Source organism: Leuciscus leuciscus, assembly GCF_965113295.1.
Source record: "Leuciscus leuciscus genome assembly, chromosome: 3".
Lineage (NCBI taxonomy): Eukaryota > Metazoa > Chordata > Actinopteri > Cypriniformes > Leuciscidae > Leuciscus > Leuciscus leuciscus.
In genome coordinates this window covers 56,516,680-56,536,781 of record NC_138727.1, presented here as the reverse complement: position 1 = coordinate 56,536,781, position 20,102 = coordinate 56,516,680, and the positions used below count along the sequence as shown (strand labels likewise).

The 20,102-nt window shown below is 40.5% G+C and overlaps 2 protein-coding genes across 2 annotated transcripts in view; one reads left to right on the top strand and one right to left on the bottom strand.

The window, feature by feature from the left end:
• Positions 1-20,102, top strand: part of LOC309493870 (uncharacterized protein) — a 113,446-nt gene that overhangs the window by 1,461 nt on the left and 91,883 nt on the right. The gene's annotated exons all lie outside the window — the stretch shown is intronic.
• Positions 11,431-18,921, bottom strand: LOC309494730 (uncharacterized protein; the record flags this gene model as incomplete). Its single annotated transcript, XM_082164143.1, has 5 exons — positions 18,830-18,921; positions 18,376-18,425; positions 17,965-18,271; positions 17,621-17,717; positions 11,431-14,877 (listed from the first exon to the last, which is right to left on the bottom strand). Exons 4-5 carry the CDS (start codon positions 17,714-17,716, stop codon positions 11,431-11,433), a joined length of 3,543 nt encoding a protein of 1,180 aa, XP_082020269.1. The 5' UTR covers position 17,717; positions 17,965-18,271; positions 18,376-18,425; positions 18,830-18,921.

Below are 20,102 nucleotides of genomic sequence, written 5' to 3'. Positions count from 1 at the left end.
AAAAATTAAAGTTTTTGAAATAAGGCCACAAAACACATACTAAATATGTGGCAATAAGACTTTTGACTAATGGATGTCCTCGCCTATAGTTTTTTCTTCAAAATTATGTGAAAATAGTCTTGCTTTATCGTTCACATAAAACCATACATTGATTTAAATTGATGTAAAACAGGTTTTGCTTGGAAAGCCAATATGCGAGGGGGCGTGAACGAGGAGTGGTTTACACCTTAGAATACACCCACTCTGCATAATTAGCCATTCACTCAGGTGTGACACTGACTGAGCCACAATGCAATGACAAAAGATATATTTAGAAGAAGACTTATATTGACCATTTAAGATTTTGCTTACATCTATCTTGTAAATATGTTTTGCTATTTTATTAAAACGGTTACAATTACAACAATAACTAGAATGTACATTTCCTGAAGAAAATGTGAAGTGGTGCTTGCAGTGGCAAAACTCGCCACTCGGTTGCTAAGGGTGTTGTACATGATTGCATACGAGCCAACAACCATGTCTGTACGATGTTGTGGAGCTATAATATGGCTTCTATATGTTGCAATATGGTTGCTAGGTAGCTTTAAACGGTTGCTAAGGAGTGGTTACACAGTTACCATGATGATATTTACAGACTGGTTTCCCAACCGAAACAAACAAGCACACCCCCATGTCTATACGATGTTCTGGTGCTGAGATATAGCTCATTCATGTGTTTGTACGGTTGCTAGGGTACGCCAAATGGTTGCTAAGGTTTGTTTATACAGTTTATGGGGTAATATTTAAAGAGTATTTGCAGGTCTGGGTCAAAAAATGCCCAACTCTGTGTTTTTACAATGTTTTGATGCTGAGATATGGCTTGTAAATGTTGTTCAATGGTTGCTAGGGGCCTGTAACTGGTTGCTAGGGCGTGGCTATGAAGTTGTTATGTCACTACTTATTGGCTGCTTGATAGGATGAATCAAAAGAGCCCAACCCCAAGGCTCTATGACCTTCTGAACCAAAGATATGATTTTGCTAATGTCGTGCCTATGTTAAGTCTATGGAACATTTTTCGGCAAATTTTTCGCCCGCCAGACGAACATCTTACACCCGATCGCTTATAAAAGTCATAGCACACCTCTCCTCAATAAACCGGTCGATTTGATACCTCATTCAGGGGTCTGTGACAAACGGTGTGGGGCGAGTTACGCGCCGAAGTTTTGTCTATGTGAATAGTAATCACAACACTAGAATGTACATTTCCTGAAGAAAATGTGAAGTGGTGCTTGCAGTGGCAAAACTCGCCACTGGGCAGATGCTAACACAATTAACATGTTGTGATACCATGATATACCACGTTTTAGCATTATTTACCACGATTTACCATGTTTCTAAGATGATTTACTACGATTTACCACATTCCAGCATGATTTACTATGATTAACATGTTGTTAAAATGATGCTAGCATGATTAGCATGTTGTTAACATGATTAGCATGTTGGTAGCATGATGCTAGCATGATTAGCATGTTGCTAGCATGCTTTTAACAAGATGTTAGCATGATTAGCATTTTGCTAACATGTTTTTAGCCAGATGCTAACATGATTAGCATGTTGCTAGCATTATGCTAGCTTGAATAGCATTTTGCTAGCATGATGCTAGCTTGATTAGCATGTTGCTAGCATGATGCTAGCTTGATTAGCATGTTGCTAGCATGATGCTAGCTTGACTAGCATTATGTTAGCATGATGCTAGCTTGATTAGCATGTTGCTAGCATGTTTTTAGCTAGACGCTAACATGATTAGCATGTTGCTAGCATAATGCTAGCTTGATTAGCATGTTGCTAGCATGATGCTAGCTTGATTAGCATTATGTTAGCATGATGCTAGATTGATTAGCATGTTGGTAGCTTGATGCTAGCATGATTAGCATGTTGCTAGCATGTTTTTAGCTAGACGCTAACATGATTAGCATGTTGCTAGCATAATTCTAGATTGATTAGCATGTTGCTAGCTTGATTAGCATTATTTTAACATGATGCTAGCTTGATTAGCATGTTGGTAGCTTAATGCTAGCATGATTAGCATGTTGCTAGCATGTTTTTAGCTAGACGCTAACATGATTAACATGTTTCTAGCATAATGCTAGCTTGATTAGCATGTTGCTAGCATGATGCTAGCTTGATTAGCATTTTGCTAGCATTATGATAGCTTGATTAGCATGTTGCTAGCATGATGCTAGCTTGATTAGCATGTTGGTAGCATAATGCTAGCATTATTAGCATGTTGCTAGCTTGTTGCTAGCATGATTAGTATGTTGCTAGCATGTTTTTAGCAAGATGCTGTTGCCAGGTGGTGGTTGCTAGGGTTTTCTGGGTGGTTGCTATGGTGTTGCTAGGCAGTTGCTAAGGTGTTCTGGGTGGTTGCTAGGCAGTTGCTAGGGTATTCTTGGTGGTTGCTAGGCAGTTGCTAGGGTATTCTTGGTGGTTGCTAGGGCATTGCTAGGTGGTTGCTATGGTCTTGCTAGGCAGTTGCTATGGTATTCTGGGTGGATGCTAGGGCATTGCTAGGCAGTTGCTAGGGTATTCTGGGTGGTTACTAGGCAGTTGCTAGGTGTTCTGGGTGGTTGCTAGGCAGTTGCTAGGGTGTTCTGGGTGGTTGCTAGAGTTTTTTGGTGGTTACTAGAGCATTTCTAGACGTTGCTAGGGTGTTCAGGGTGGTTGCTAAGGTATTTTTGGTAGTTGCTATGGTGTTACTAGGTGGTTGGTAGTTGTCAAATATGGTTACTATGGAGTTTTTATAGAGTTCTTAAAATCTTTAATAACGAGTGCTTCAGTAGGCACAAGCATGGAGCAATATCGCAAGGCTACGAGTGTGATATTGCTTTAAAAAATGTAAAAAAAAAAAATTTATATTATTTATTGGTTTAGGGTGGTTGCTAGGGAGCTCAGAGTGGTTGCTAGGGTGCTGCAACTGGTTGCTAGGGTGTGGCTATGAAGATTTTAGGCCATTACTTATTGGCTGCTTGATAATATAAATCCTCTGAGGGAGAGAGAGAGGGAGAGAAACGCAGGGGTGTCAGGCCCTTTGGAGTGGTGTGTGTGAAAACGGCAGTTGGGATTCAAATGTTTTTAGAACTCCCCATGTTAAGTCAATGGGACTTTTTTGGCCGCTTTTTCGTCCGCTGTGCGAACATCGTACACCCGATCGCTTAGAAAAGTCATAGCACACCTCTCCTCAATGAGCCGGTCGATTTGATGCCTCACTCATGGGTCTGTGACAAACGGTAAGGGGCAAGTTACGCGCCAAACTTTTGTCCGGAATAATAAGAAGAATAACTAGAATGTACATTTCCTGAAGAAAATGTGAAGTGGTGCTTGCAGTGGCAAAACTCGCCACTGGGCAGATGCTAACACAATTAACATGTTGTGATACCATGATATACCACGTTTTAGCATTATTTACCACGATTTACCATGTTTCTAAGATGATTTACTACGATTTACCACATTCCAGCATGATTTACTATGATTAACATGTTGTTAGAATGATGCTGGCATGATTAGCATGTTGTTAACATGATTAGCATGTTGGTAGCATGATGCTAGCATGATTAGCATGTTGCTAACATGCTTTTAACAAGATGTTAGCATGATTAGCATTTTGCTAGCATGTTTTTAGCTAGATGCTAACATGATTAGCATGTTGCTAGCATTATGCTAGCTTGATTAACATGTTGTTAAGCATGATGCTAGCATGATTAGCATGTTGCTAGCATCATGCTAGCTTGATTAACATGTTGTTAAGCATGATGCTAGCATGATTAGCATGTTGTTAACATGATTAGCATGTTGGTAGCATGATGCTAGCATGATTAGCATGTTGTTAACATGCTTTTAACAAGATGTTAGCATGATTAGCATTTTTGCTAGCATGTTTTTAGCTAGATGCTAACATGATTAGCATGTTGCTAGCATTATGCTAGCTTGATTAACATGTTGTTAGCATGATGCTAGCTTGAATAGCATTGTGCTAGCTTAATTAGCATATTGGTAGCATGATGCTAGCATGATTAGCATTATGTTAGCATGATGCTAGCTTGATTAGCATGTTGGTAGCTTGATGTTAACATGATTAGCATTTTGCTAGCATGTTTTTAGCTAGATGCTAACATGATTAGCATGTTGCTAGCATTATGCTAGCTTGATTAGCATGTAGCTAGCATGATGCTAGCTTGATTAGCATGTTGCTAATATTATGCTAGCTTGATTAACATGTTGCTAGCATTATGCTAGCTTGATTAGCATGTTGCTAGCATGATGCTAGCTTGATTAGCATGTTGGTAGCATAATGCTAGCATTATTAGCATTTTGCTAGCTTGATTAGCATGATGCTAGCTTGATTAGCATGTTGGTAGCTTAATGATAACATGATTAGCATGTTGCTAGCATGTTTTTAGCTAGATGCTAACATGATTAGCATGTTGCGAGCATTATGCTAGCTTGATTAGCATGTTGCTAGCATGATGCTAGCGTGATTAGCATGTTGCTAGCATAATGCTAGCTTGATTAGTATGTTGCTAGCATGATGCTAGCTTGATTAGCATGTTGCTAGCATTATGCTAGCTTGATTAGCATGTTGCTAGCATAATGCTAGCATTATTAGCATGATGCTAGCATGATGCTAGCTTGATTAGCATGTTGCTAGCATGATGCTAGCTTGATTAGTATGTTGCTAGCATGTTTTTAGCAAGATGCTGTTGCGAGGTGGTTGCTAGGGTTTTCTGGGTGGTTGCTATGGTGTTGCTAGGCAGTTGCTAAGGTGTTCTGGGTGGTTGCTAGGCAGTTGCTAGGGTATTCTTGGTGGTTGCTAGACAGTTGCTAGGGTGGTTGCTAGGTGGTTGCTATGGTGTTGCTAGGCAGTTGCTATGGTATTCTGGGTGGATGCTAGGGCGTTGCTAGGCAGTTGCTAGGGTGTTCTGGGTGGTTGCTAGGCGTTCTGGGTGGTTACTAGGCAGTTGCTAGGTGTTCTGGGTGGTTGCTAGGCAGTTGCTAGGGTGTTCTGGGTGGTTGCTAGAGTTTTTTGGTGGTTAATAGAGCATTTCTAGACGTTGCTAGGGTGTTCAGGGTGGTTGCTAAGGTATTTTTGGTAGTTGCTATGGTGTTACTAGGTGGTTGGTAGTTGTCAAATATGGTTACTATGGAGTTTTTATAGAGTTCTTAAAATCTTTAATAACGAGTTCCTTCAGTACGGCACTCGGCCTGCGGCCTCGTGCCTATGGCCGAATAGGCACAAGCATGGAGCAATATCGCAAGGCTACGAGTGTGATATTGCTTTAAAAAATGTAAAAAAAATGTTTTTATATTATTTATTGGTTTAGGGTGGTTGCTAGGGAGCTCAGAGTGGTTGCTAGGGTGCTGTAACTGGTTGCTAGGGTGTGGCTATGAAGATTTTAGGCCATTACTTATTGGCTGCTTGATAATATAAATCCTCTGAGGGAGAGAGAGAGGGAGAGAAACGCAGGGGTGTCAGGCCCTTTGGAGTGGTGTGTGTGAAAACGGCAGTTGGGATTCAAATGTTTTTAGAACTCCCCATGTTAAGTCAATGGGACTTTTTTGGCCGCTTTTTCGTTCGCTGTGCGAACATCGTACACCCGATCGCTTAGAAAAGATATAGCACACCTCTCCTCAATGAGCCGCTCGATTTGACACCTCACTCAGGGGTCTGTGACAAACGGTGCGGGGCGCATTACGCGCCAAACTTTTGGCAGAATAATAATAATAAGAACTAGAATGTACATTTCCTGAAGAAAATGTGAAGTGGTGCTTGCAGTGGCAAAACTCGCCACTGGGCAGATGCTAACACAATTAACATGTTGTGATACCATGATATACCACGGTTTAACATTATTTACCACGATTTACCATGTTTCTAAGATGATTTACTACGATTTACCACAATCCAGCAGGATTTACTATGATTAACATGTTGTTAAAATGATGCTAGCATGATTAGCATGTTGTTAACATGATTAGCATGTTGGTAGCATGATGCTAGCATGATTAGCATGTTACTAGCATGCTTTTAACAAGATGTTAGCATGATTAGCATTTTGCTAGCATGTTTTTAGCTAGACGCTAACATGATTAGCATGTTGCTAGCATAATGCTAGCTTGATTAGCATGTTGCTAGCATGATGCTAGCTTGATTAGCATTTTGCTAGCATTATGATAGCTTGATTAGCATGTTGCTAGCATGATGCTAGCTTGATTAGCATGTTGGTAGCATAATGCTAGCATTATTAGCATGTTGCTAGCTTGTTGCTAGCATGATTAGTATGTTGCTAGCATGTTTTTAGCAAGATGCTGTTGCCAGGTGGTGGTTGCTAGGGTTTTCTGGGTGGTTGCTATGGTGTTGCTAGGCAGTTGCTAAGGTGTTCTGGGTGGTTGCTAGGCAGTTGCTAGGGTATTCTTGGTGGTTGCTAGGCAGTTGCTAGGGTATTCTTGGTGGTTGCTAGGGCATTGCTAGGTGGTTGCTATGGTGTTGCTAGGCAGTTGCTATGGCATTCTGGGTGGATGCTAGGGCATTGCTAGGCAGTTGCTAGGGTGTTCTGGGTGGTTACTAGGCAGTTGCTAGGTGTTCTGGGTGGTTGCTAGGCAGTTGCTAGGGTGTTCTGGGTGGTTGCTAGAGTTTTTTGGTGGTTACTAGAGCATTTCTAGACGTTGCTAGGGTGTTCAGGGTGGTTGCTAAGGTATTTTTGGTAGTTGCTATGGTGTTACTAGGTGGTTGGTAGTTGTCAAATATGGTTACTATGGAGTTTTTATAGAGTTCTTAAAATCTTTAATAACGAGTTCCTTCAGTACGGCACTCGGCCTGCGGCCTCGTGCCTATGGCCGAATAGGCACAAACATGGAGCAATATCGCAAGGCTACGAGTGTGATATTGCTTTAAAAAATGTAAAAAAAAAGTTTTTATATTATTTATTGGTTTAGGGTGGTTGCTAGGGAGCTCAGAGTGGTTGCTAGGGTGCTGTAACTGGTTGCTAGGGTGTGGCTATGAAGATTTTAGGCCATTACTTATTGGCTGCTTGATAATATAAATCCTCTGAGGGAGAGAGAGAGGGAGAGAAACGCAGGGGTGTCAGGCCCTTTGGAGTGGTGTGTGTGAAAACGGCAGTTGGGATTCAAATGTTTTTAGAACTCCCCATGTTAAGTCAATGGGACTTTTTTGGCCGCTTTTTCGTCCGCTGTGCGAACATCGTACACCCGATCGCTTAGAAAAGATATAGCACACCTCTCCTCAATGAGCCGCTCGATTTGACACCTCACTCAGGGGTCTGTGACAAACGGTGCGGGGCGCATTACGCGCCAAACTTTTGGCAGAATAATAATAAGAATAATAAGTATGAGTGACAATAACACTAGTGGTGCTTTGAAAAAGCACCACTAACTAGAATGTACATTTCCTGAAGAAAATGTGAAGTGGTGCTTGCAGTGGCAAAACTCGCCACTGGGCAGATGCTAACACAATTAACATGTTGTGATACCATGATATACCACGTTTTAGCATTATTTACCACGATTTACCATGTTTCTAAGATGATTTACTACGATTTACCACATTCCAGCATGATTTACTTTGATTAACATGTTGTTAAAATGATGCTAGCATGATTAGCATGTTGTTAACATGATTAGCATGTTGGTAGCATGATGCTAGCCTGATTAGCATTTTGCTAGCATGTTTTTAGCTAGATGCTAACATGATTAGCATGTTGCTAGAATGTTTTTAGCCAGATGCTAACATGATTAGCATGTTGCTAGCATTATGCTAGCTTGATTAACATGTTGTTAGCATGATGCTAGCTTGAATAGCATTGTGCTAGCTTAATTAGCATATTGGTAGCATGATGCTAGCATGATTAGCATTATGTTAGCATGATTAGCATTATGTTAGCATGATGCTAGCTTGATTAGCATGTTGGGAGCTTGATGTTAGCATGATTAGCATGTTGCTAGCATGTTTTTAGCTAGATGCTAACATGATTAGCATGTTGCTAGCATTATGCTAGCTTGATTAGCATGTTGCTATATTGATGCTAGCTTGATTAACATGTTGCTAGTATTATGCTAGCTTGATTAGCATGTTGCTAGCATTATGCTAGCTTGATTAGCATGTTGCTAGCATTATGCTAGCTTGATTAGCATGTTGCTAGCATAATGCTAGCATTATTAGCATTTTGCTAGCTTGATTAGCATGATGCTAGCTTGATTAGCATGTTGGTAGCTTAATGCTAACATGATTAGCATGTTGCTAGCATGATGCTAGCTTGATTAGCATGTTGGTAGCATAATGCTAGTATTATTAGCATTTTGCTAGCTTGATTAGCATTATGCTAGCTTGATTAGCATGTTGGTAGCTTAATGCTAACATGATTAGCATGTTGCTAGCATAATGCTAGCTTGATTAGCATGTTGCTAGCATGATGCTAGCTTGATTAGCATGTTTGCTAGCATTATGTTAGCTTGATTAGCATGTTGCTAGCATTATGCTAGCTTGATTAGCATGTTGCTAACATTATGCTAGCTTGATTAGCATGTTGTTAGCATGATGCTAGCTTGATTAGCATGTTGCTAGCATGATGCTAGCATGATTAGTATGTTGCTAGCATGTTTTTAGCAAGATGCTGTTGCCAGGTGGTTGCTAGGGTTTTCTGGGTGGTTGCTATGGTGTTGCTAGGCAGTTGCTAAGGTGTTCTGGGTGGTTGCTAGGCAGTTGCTAGGGTATTCTTGGTGGTTGCTAGGCAGTTGCTAGGGTGGTTGCTAGGGCATTGCTAGGTGGTTGCTATGGTGTTGCTAGGCAGTTGCTATGGTATTCTGGGTGGATGCTAGGGCGTTGCTAGGCAGTTGCTAGGGTGTTCTGGGTGGTTGCTAGGCAGTTGCTAGGGTGTTCTGGGTGGTTGCTAGGCGTTCTGGGTGGTTACTAGGCAGTTGCTAGGTGTTCTGGGTGGTTGCTAGGCAGTTGCTAGGGTGTTCTGGGTGGTTGCTAGAGTTTTTTGGTGGTTACTAGAGCATTTCTAGACGTTGCTAGGGTGTTCAGGGTGGTTGCTAAGGTATTTTTGTTAGTTGCTATGGTGTTACTAGGTGGTTGGTAGTTGTCAAATATGGTTACTATGGAGTTTTTATAGAGTTCTTAAAATCTTTAATAACGAGTTCCTTCAGTACGGCACTCGGCCTGCGGCCTCGTGCCTATGGCCGAATAGGCACAAGCATGGAGCAATATTGCAAGGCTACGAGTGTGATATTGCTTTAAAAAATGTAAAAAAAAAAAAATTTATATTATTTGTTGGTTTAGGGTGGTTGCTAGGGAGCTCAGAGTGATTGCTAGGGTGCTGTAACTGGTTGCTAGGGTGTGGCTATGAAGATTTTAGGCCATTACTTATTGGCTGCTTGATAATATAAATCCTCTGAGGGAGAGAGAGAGGGAGAGAAACGCAGGGGTGTCAGGCCCTTTGGAGTGGTGTGTGTGAAAACGGCAGTTGGGATTCAAATGTTTTTAGAACTCCCCATGTAAAGTCAATGGGACTTTTTTGGCCGCTTTTTCGTCCGCTGTGCGAACATCGTACACCCGATCGCTTAGAAAAGATATAGCACACCTCTCCTCAATGAGCCGCTAAATTTGACACCTCACTCAGGGGTCTGTGACAAACGGTGCGGGGCGCATTACGCGCCAAACTTTGTGTATAATAAGTATTAACAATAACAATAGTGTTGCTTTAAAAAAGCACCACTAATAATAAGTTTAGTGACAATAACACTAGTGTTGCTTTGAAAAAGCACCACTAACTAGAATGTACATTTCCTGAAGAAAATGTGAAGTGGTGCTTGCAGTGGCAAAACTCGCCACTCGGTTGCTAAGGGTGTTGTACATGATTGCATACGAGCCAACAACCATGTCTGTACGATGTTGTGGAGCTATAATATGGCTTCTATATGTTGCAATATGGTTGCTAGGTAGCTTTAAACGGTTGCTAAGGAGTGGTTACACAGTTACCATGATGATATTTACAGACTGCTTTCCCAACCGAAACAAACAAGCACACCCCCATGTCTATACGATGTTCTGGTGCTGAGATATAGCTCATTCATGTGTTTGTACGGTTGCTAGGGTACGCCAAATGGTTGCTAAGGTTTGTTTATACAGTTTATGGGGTAATATTTAAAGAGTATTTGCAGGTCTGGGTCAAAAAATGCCCAACTCTGTGTTTTTACAATGTTTTGATGCTGAGATATGGCTTGTAAATGTTGTTCAATGGTTGCTAGGGGCCTGTAACTGGTTGCTAGGGCGTGGCTATGAAGTTGTTATGTCACTACTTATTGGCTGCTTGATAGGATGAATCAAAAGAGCCCAACCCCAAGGCTCTATGACCTTCTGAACCAAAGATATGATTTTGCTAATGTCGTGCCTATGTTAAGTCTATGGAACATTTTTCGGCAAATTTTTCGCCCGCCAGACGAACATCTTACACCCGATCGCTTATAAAAGTCATAGCACACCTCTCCTCAATAAACCGGTCGATTTGATACCTCATTCAGGGGTCTGTGACAAACGGTGTGGGGCGAGTTACGCGCCGAAGTTTTGTCTATGTGAATAGTAATCACAACACTAGAATGTACATTTCCTGAAGAAAATGTGAAGTGGTGCTTGCAGTGGCAAAATTCGCTACGGTGTTGTACATGATTGCATACGAGCCAACAACCATGTCTGTACGATGTTGTGGAGCTGAACTATGGCTTCTATTTGTTGCAATATGGTTGCTAGGTAGCTTTAAACGGTTGCTAAGGTGTGGTTACACAGTTAACCCAACCGTGGTTTCCCAACCGAAACAAACAAGCAAACAAACAAGGTTTGTTTATACAGTTTATGGAGTAATATTTAAAGAGTATTTGCAGGTCTGGGTCAAAAAATGCCCAACTCTGTGTTTTTACAATGATTTGATGCTGAGATATGGCTTGTAAATGTTGTTCAGTGGTTGCTAGGGGCCTGTAACTGGTTGCTAGGGCGTGGCCATGAAGTTATGTCACTGCTTATTGGCTGCTTGATAGGATGAATCAAAAGAGCCCAACCCCAAGCCTCTATGACCTTCTGAGCCAAAGATATGATTTAGCAAATTTTGTGCCTATGTTAAGTCTATGGGACATTTTTCGGCTAATTTTTCGCCCACCAGACGAACATCGTACACCCGATCGCTTATAAAAGTCATAGCACACCTCTCCTCAATAAACCGGTCGATTTGACACCTCATTCAGGGGTCTGTGACAAACGGTGTGGGGCGAGTTATGCGCCAAAGTTTTGTCTAGGTGAATAGTAATCACAACACTAGAATGTACATTTCCTGAAGAAAATGTGAAGTGGTGCTTGCAGTGGCAAAACTCACCACTCGGTTGCTAGGATCCGAGGTCATCCTCTTCTTCAGGACGCTGTGGTCGCGGACGAGTGATCGTGGTGCTAGACACCGGTAGTTTGGGGAACCCAAATCGACACAAAAGATTTCCCTTCTTACAGGACTTTGAGTGGTTCCTGCTGTGAAGCTGGACCTCTGTGACGATCTTGTGAAGCTCAGGATCAGCCGAGGGATCGGGCAATTGGCAGGTTATGTTGCGGTCAATAAAGTCACAAACATCCTTGTCAGAATCCTTTTCAAACTCGGGTGCGTCCTTTATCCAAACAAGAAGATGGATATGTGGGCTCCCTCTAGCTTGAAACTCCACTCGGTAAAAGTAGTCCTCAACTTTACCAATGGGTTGGGCAGGCGACAAAAGCAGATGAGTCATTAGCGCATCCACCCGCTTCTCAAACATTCGCATAACGGTCACTGGATTGCTTCGGAGGATTTCACACTTTGTCGTCCAGTCAAGCTCGGAAAAGTCGACGCGTTCACCTTGCTGGGCCTTGATTGCTGTAATTACTTCAGGCCATCTCATTTCGGCTGCACTGAATGTGCAAAAAAACGTAGGGGTTCCTAACTGTCTTATCATAGCCTGTAGATCCCTCAAAGTTTTCTCCCAATACGATGGAGAGCCTCTCAGTGGTTGCATGAACCGTGTGGCGTCTTTGTTGTGTACCAATCTTTCAATCTCCCGGTTGTCTTGAAGCAGTCTGTTAGAAATTCTTCGGCCGTCTCTTGTGAGAGGTTTGCCTTTTCGCAACTGAATAGACATGCTGTTTCTAGCCATTTGCGTTTCTATTACAAACTGAGCAAAGAAAAGATAACTCTGATCTTTTGCAAAACGCGTGTCCACGCTGAACAATCTCGCGTTGAAATACATACTGGGAGATATTGAAATTTGTCTTTCCTCGTCAATGGAATTCTGTCCAGTGGGGAATTGAACAGGGAACGCCATGGCTTCCAGCTTTGGGATTTTGAAAAATCCAACAGGCTTTTGTCCTTGTGCAGGTGCGATACTAAATATTCCCTCACCGTACGACAAGATCTCATGTCCGATGTCGGGCGGCTGCATGCACGTGTCTAATGTGAGCCCGGGTCGAAGCTCATCCTTTTCCTCGACGCTAACGTGTTGCTCATCCTGCTCAGCAACATTGACTTCTTGTTGCACCTCAGAGACTTCAGCTTCCTCGTCTAGGTGACTTTCAGAGACATCAGCTTCCTCTTCTAGGGGACTTTCAAATACAGCAGATTCTCTTATGGAGATATCCCTGTATTCCGAATGCATTGCTTTCAGCTTCGATAAAGCTGCAAGCACGTTATGCATATTCACCGTGTGGAAGTGCTGGTATCCTTTAAACTTAACGTGTCTCTTCAGCTTCACCTGCAGCAGCTGGGCCTCACTTCTTGGTCTTGGCAGAGAGTTGACAGTCTTCTCCATCTCGGAGGGCACACACACGACGGCACCACGTACTGCTCTCTGCTGTCCTTTGGGTAATGCAACTATTTTTGCAAATGGTAAAATTTTTGCAATGAGTTGACGTTCAAGGACATTTAATTCATCCAATTCCGCAGGGATTGGTGGCAACTCCAGTTTGTTGGCTGCTGCAATTGAAGACATCTGTCCTCTCTTGAGGTGGCTGTCACAAGTGGGGCAAATCCATTCCTGTCTTCTCTCTTCTGGAACTACGCAGGAACCTGAGCAGGCATTATCACAAGCGTGAACATACTTCCCGGTTAGGCAAGACGCTGCAACATGAACGTTTTTGGCATAACTTGTTCTATTACAGACCTTGACTTGATTAGGAAACAGGGCTCTGTGACAGACTGTGCAGACATGTGTAGGGCCATGCTGAATCTTACACCGGAATGCATGTATGGCACTTTCCATCGCTTTGTTAACCACAGGCTGTGGTATTTCCTGGCTGGGACGGATGTACGGTTTATATTTCCTTTTAATCCTGAGTGCGCATTGCAACCGATGAAGAACGTGATATGTAGCATCGCCGGCACATTTCTTGGTCTTGCGCAGGGTACATCGCAGGATGTGATGTGCTCTGAACTCTGGGTCACCTGCATATCTCTTAACCATGTAGGCTTTCATTTTCCTCTGGAAGAGAGTATCTGTGCTGTATCTCTTCTTACTGTACTCTTTCATCTTCTTCTGGAAGAGAGCATCTGTGCTGTATCTATTCTTAATGTACTCTTTCTTCTTCTTCTGGAAGAGAGTATCTGTGCTGTACCTCTTATTAATCGACTCTTTCTTCTTCTTCTGGAAGAGAGCATCTGTGCTGTACCTCTTCTTACTGTATTCTTTCATCTTCTTCTGGAAGACAGAAGAAGTGCTGTACTTTTCCGCTATGAACCCTTTCATTTTGTTTCGGAAGAGGGCATCTTGATTATACTTAACCTTAATTGCTTCTTTTTTCTTTGATTGGAATTGCAAAGAAGTATCATACCTCCGTCTCTCATAATCCCTTTTTTTATGTTTCCTGGTGGCATAAGGTGCAGCCGTGTCCTTAGGATCTCCACCTTGTTTTGAGATTTTAAATGTTTTACGCATTTCTTTTCTTCTCCTGTGCTTATTAGTTTTATCTACCACATCTTGTTTTTCAGCTCCTGTGCCAACAAGATTTACTTTGGCTCCAACATTTGTTACTGGTTCTGGTAGAGCTGAAGTCACTTGTGATACCTGTTTAAAAACAGATGATGAAGGCATTTGGACAGACTGTTGCTCTGTTTCAAATGATACAGGCATGAACTCATAGCTGGTCTCATCACCACGATCCCGGAAGATCTTGAGAACTCTGTCTGCCATGTCACTCAGGTGGGTGAAAGTCAACATGACAGCAGTTCCATGACCAGTAGGATGGGGCAAGCCTGCAGCAGTCCTCGAGTGAGAATCAAAGTATCCGTACCTTCCAGATCTGTCTCTGAACACAGCAATACACTCAGGAGCGACAAGGAGCAGAGCATGACTGACATCTGTTGAGAGACACTGCAGTCTTTCAGTGAGAGGAAGCCACCACTCTTCAGTGCCAGGGGTCCCTGTGGCTCTGAGGTATCCAAACATCACTCCTGACTTCAGCACATTATGTGTCTGGTGAAATGATGCAACGCTCGACGGTACTTCCTCCATTGTCAGATGGTTGCGATTAAACCTCCCTTCAGCAATAAGCTGCATTTTAATATAGACATAACACGCATCTCCCTCCTCTAAAACTCTATCAAGGTCAGGCATCTTGAACGTAATCCCTTCACTCTGATTAGCTAAAAATGTCAACGCTACGCACGTGCACTGATGATTTCTAGAGAAACTCTCATACCTATCATCACCTTGACAATGAGATGCCCGCACAGACAAAACCCTGGGTGCAATATCACCACCTTCTGCATACGTTCTACCCGAAAACTGAGCTACAGCTGCACTGGTGCTTGCCTGTTCAACCTGTAAATAATCATTCATGGAATTAGGCTGCTGGTAAAAATTAGTGTTATAGAATCTGTGTTAAATTTTAAATTGCACTTCATAGTGTTTGGGACAAAGACATTTTTGCTAAACAGTATTAAAGATAAACAAAAAAAACTAAAGAAAAGGCATTTAAAATGAAAGAGAAATTAATTTATTTGATTAATTAATGATTCAATTTAACACTTTACATTGTAATAAATGTGCTATATGGATTTGCATGTGTGTGAGACAGAACCGCTTGTATAGAAGTAATATAATGACAAATGTTTTTGTTATTTTGAAAGCTTGTTGAATTGCACTACTTGAAAAAATTTACATAATAACATTATAATCTTGTTCATGGTAGAGAAAGCTGCTTACATGTACAAAACTAACTGTGAAGACTTAAATGTAAACACGGCTTATGTGTCTTTATCAGCTTTTCCATATACATATACTGTTCATTCTATTCATTCTATTGCTCTATCATATTTTATCTTTCATTTAATAGTAAAGCACATATTAAGTCAACAGCAGTGAGTAATTTATTTGTCCTTTGTTTGATTAACATTTAACAGAAGTATGCTCTCTCTCTCTCTCTGGTCAGTTAACGTTTATAATAAGCTACATGCCTCATTTTACTTTATTTTCCACTGACATACAACTGAACTACAAACTTTCCACTGACGTCTGTGAAAAAGGGATGCGCTCGACCAGCTCGCACGCGTCTGTGCTGCTGTGCGCTCAATCCACTGCATGTTTTTCTCTGATCAGCTCACGTACCACAGCTATGTGTTATTATATTTTGTTTAATATTCCACTAATAAAATACTAGGGGTGTAAATCGGACAGTTCATCACGATACGATACGATATCGATTCTCTCAGCCATCGATACGATATTTGCTGATACCTCAAAAAATTCTGCGATACGATTACGATTCGATTCGATTCAGGGCTATATCGATCGATTAATCGATATTTAGATATTATGTTCACACAACCAGTTACGTTTTTATGCAACCAAAATATATAACATGAACATTTAATTAAGCTCTTTGAAAATTGCACACCCTCTCCCAATTGGGACATTTACAACAGAAGAGGTCATTTGCAAGTACTCCATTCTTGTTCATTTTCATAAATCATGTTTTTTATTATTATTGTGCATTCCAAATATCAATCAAACTGCAGCTGGGTTGTTTTGATTAATAATAATAATAATAACTAAAAAATACAGGTAAATTACTAATTTAAAGTTAATTTAAAGTATGCTTTAATATGTAAAAAGTTTATTGTAATTTTTTTTAGCAGAGCAGATACATTCACATTTCATCTTTCTGAGTCAAACAAAACCAAGTAATTGCTATGATAAATAATACAACACTCGGTTAATCTTTGTAACGTTAATCAGCTGACATAGACGCCTGACAAACTTTGTTGTTGTGATAACGTACACGCAATACCGTGAGCTTTTCCCTCACCACTAAACGAGCTGCTTTAGTAAGGTTCCGTGAAAATGTTTCAGCTTTTATTTTCCTTTTACGCCCTGAAGAAGATATCACAGGTTCATCAAGTTCATTGAAATGATCCACCCTCGATCACTTAGTCAGCTTTGACAAAACTCCTCTTAGCCAGCGCGTCTTTTCAAAGTGACATCTGACCTGAATACTGCGCGCTGAGTCGCTAAAACGGACTTATCGTGTTGTGTTCACCAACATGGCTGCGACGACTGCTTGTCTGTTTCTTTCTGCTGTAAAACATGAACTCGCGATGCCTTGACAGCGGACAATACCGGCTTTTGTGAAAAAACTTGTTTAGGGTTCAGTCAGTCTTGTTGTCAGGCATCTATTTCAGATGAGGAGATTAACGTTATAAAGACACACCGGCAGGCGGTTGGTGAGTAAACGAAAATGTGCGCTTTGGTGGAAGGATGTTACGTGAGACTGTGAAGAGTGTCAAGATAAAGGTGTATATCGATATTTTATGTGTGGAATCAATGCATCGTATCGTTAGACGTTATATCGATGCATCGATCCATATCGATGTATCGTTACACCCCTATAAGATACATTTACTTCATAAACAGCCTTCTTTTTTTATCCCCATTGTTTATACCCTTTGTTGTCAGTGTTTCTTTGTCTGGACACAAACACTGTACTGTAGCCTACACACGCTGCCTGGTATTGGTTATTGGTTTCGGAGCATTTTTACAAGTATGAGTACATGAGCTCAGTATCGGGCCCGATACTGGTATCGGTGCATCCCTAATGGAGATTATCAATCGGCAATCTACTGATATTCATATGCTATAGCAAGTGAGCATTGTTGTTGTTTTGTTTATATCTAGAGCTGCACGATTAACAGAAATGAAATCGAAATCACAATTTGGCTTTAAAAAATTGCAATATTTTAATTAAATGCGCAGCACTGAGATCAAAGCGGATAGACCGGTTCACAGTAAATGCTACTCCATCTCTGCAAGCACTGTAAATTTGAGTCACTTATAAAAGGTGTATTTGAAAATCATAGAATAAGGCAGAAATTATATTATTTTAAAGTGTTGTATTGAGTGATAAAGTCATTATGATTAGCATTGCATTAGTCATATACGACCATTTTTTGAGAATTTGCGAGTTAAAATTTGATGTGGTCGCATTTGTGAAATCGTGACAGCCCTAGTCCCAAACATTAACGTGCCCTGAAATGAGCATGTTGCAAGACACAGATATCAATAGTACCTGGTTAATCCTGGAGGGTCTGGTCTGGTCAACCTCCAGGTCCAACTTTCTCCAACGAATTTTTTGAGCCTGAGATCTCTTTCCTTTCCGCGGCATCCTTTAAAATATGAAGAGATAAAAAGAAATGACAAAAAAAAGATTCTTGAAAAATGTATCTGTTTAACTCACTAATTTGAGTGAATGAACTAACTTCTAAAAGTAGAGATTTTACTTTCAAGTCTCAAATCATAAAAAGTAGCCATGGATTTCTTTTTTTAATACTCAAAAGTAATACATATTTAAATGCATTTATTTGTTAGTCAAAGTCATTTTAATTGGACATTCTCACTTAGGTAGGCACATACTTTGAACGTTCTCCAGATGTAACAGCTGTTGAGCCTAAAAAGATCAAACCTGTAGTACTCTCAGGAAGAAAACAAACAGTTAAACAAGAACAACAACAGAAACACTGTGTAAACTTGTAAATTGCAATAAAGTTATTTTTTTTATGGGGGGGGGGGGGGTAGTAGGTGGTGGGTCGAGGGGGGGGGGGGGGGTGGAGGGGGAGGGGGAGGGGGTAGGTCGTGTGGTGGGGTGGGGGTGAAGGTGGAGGACGTGGGGTAAGAAATTAAATAAACTGCTCTCTGTAGAAAACGGCAAAACCCAAGGAACCTGAAAAAGATATAAAAGCAGACATATTAAGGCACAGGGACTACAATTATGGCGATGGGATGAAAAGACCATAATACAGCTTAAGAAACAATATTAATACTAACCAGAGAGAAAAGTGCAGCAGAAAATGCAGGTTGTGCTCTGATCAGGTAGTCTGAAAAAAAAAAAAGATGACAACACAATGAAATATGACTTTATGATAATGATTATGATACTTTATGATATTTTATCTATATATAGAATACAGATAATTTTAGGAATTTATCTCAAGAATGTTTTTATTTTTATTTTTTTATAAATACTCTTATATTTTCTAGAAGCTGAGTTATGTCAGATATGTGGCCTAAAACCTGTGATGGGACGACCATCCAGCAGGTCTACTATATAGGACAAATGGTTTGGAGAATGGATGGGTAAATGTAGTCTTAATTATTTGTGGCATAAACAAAACAGTTTTTTTCCTAATAGATTCCTGATCATTTTTAAACTATAACGATTTTCTTATCAACAAGCCAAATCTGAAGCATTTTGTGGCCATGTCCCTAATTAACCCTTTACCTTTGAAATGCAGTAAGGAATGCTTGTGAAACAGTATTCTGAAACAGAGAAAAAGAGTGTCATAAAACTCAACACCACACTCACAAACCATGTAACTTGAACTTTCATTGCAAATAATAACACTAAAAAAAAAAGCTGAAAATGTTCACCTCACTCCAGTCTAAACTAAATGATTTCTACAAAAATGTTTGTCATTTTCTACAAAAATCTACACATTGTTATATATATATACCCTGAAAATACTGTAGTTTATTAAGGTTAAATCTTGCTAACCACTATTAATAATACAAAATGGGGTAAGCACTTCTGAGTTCTGAGTAAATTATTTGTTTGTAACACTTTAGAGTATGGTTTGATTTGTTAACATTAGTTAATGTATTAGGCTAACTAACCATGAACAGTACATTTGTTCCTGTATTTATTAATCTTTGTTAATCTTAGTTAATAAAAAATAAAGCTTTTCATTGTTTGTTCATGTTACTTCACAGTGCATTTACTAATGTTACCAAATACAACTTTTGATTTCAATAATGTAGACTACTAGTAAATGGTGAAATTAACATTAACAAAGATTAATGGTTTATTAATAGTTCATGTTAACTAATGTAGTTAACAAGAGTTTGATAAATGGAACCTTATTGTAGTGTTACTGGTCTGTTATACACCGATTCAGAGATTAGTGTTGGACAGATCAGTTGTTTTAACAATTCATTAAAGTGAATCGGTTCAAAAGAGTCATTAGTATGCGAGTCGGACGTGTACGCGTTGTGATTATCCCAGCAGTTAGGACATCGCACAAGATTGAACACATTTCATCTCTGAATAGTTTACTGAAAGTGTGTTTTATGTCATTTGAACGTGAGTAACGATTTTCAGAGAAAATAAGGCCACGGGTTTTTTTTTCCAAGACAATTCACACCCTGTGGTAATTCAGGGGGGAAAAAAATCTCAGAATGCTCCACCTTTGTTCTTTCGACCTTTTACCATCGTGTAATTTGATTTTGATAAATTGCGCGAGGGAGAGAGAGCAAGACATCGCTTTGAAGACGTGAGAGTGCGCGCGCGCGCCACCGGGGCTCTCTCTCTCTCTCTGCTCGTTCTTTGAGTTCTTTCACAAGCGCAGCAGTCATCACTCACCGATCAAATAAGGCTCTGGCAGGACAAAAATTCGACTCGGCGGACGCCAAAAAAAATTCAATGTAGGAAAAACCCTGAAACAAAGCTGTCTATCTACAGTGCAAAATGAATTTCTTACATAATTTTGCACTTTGTG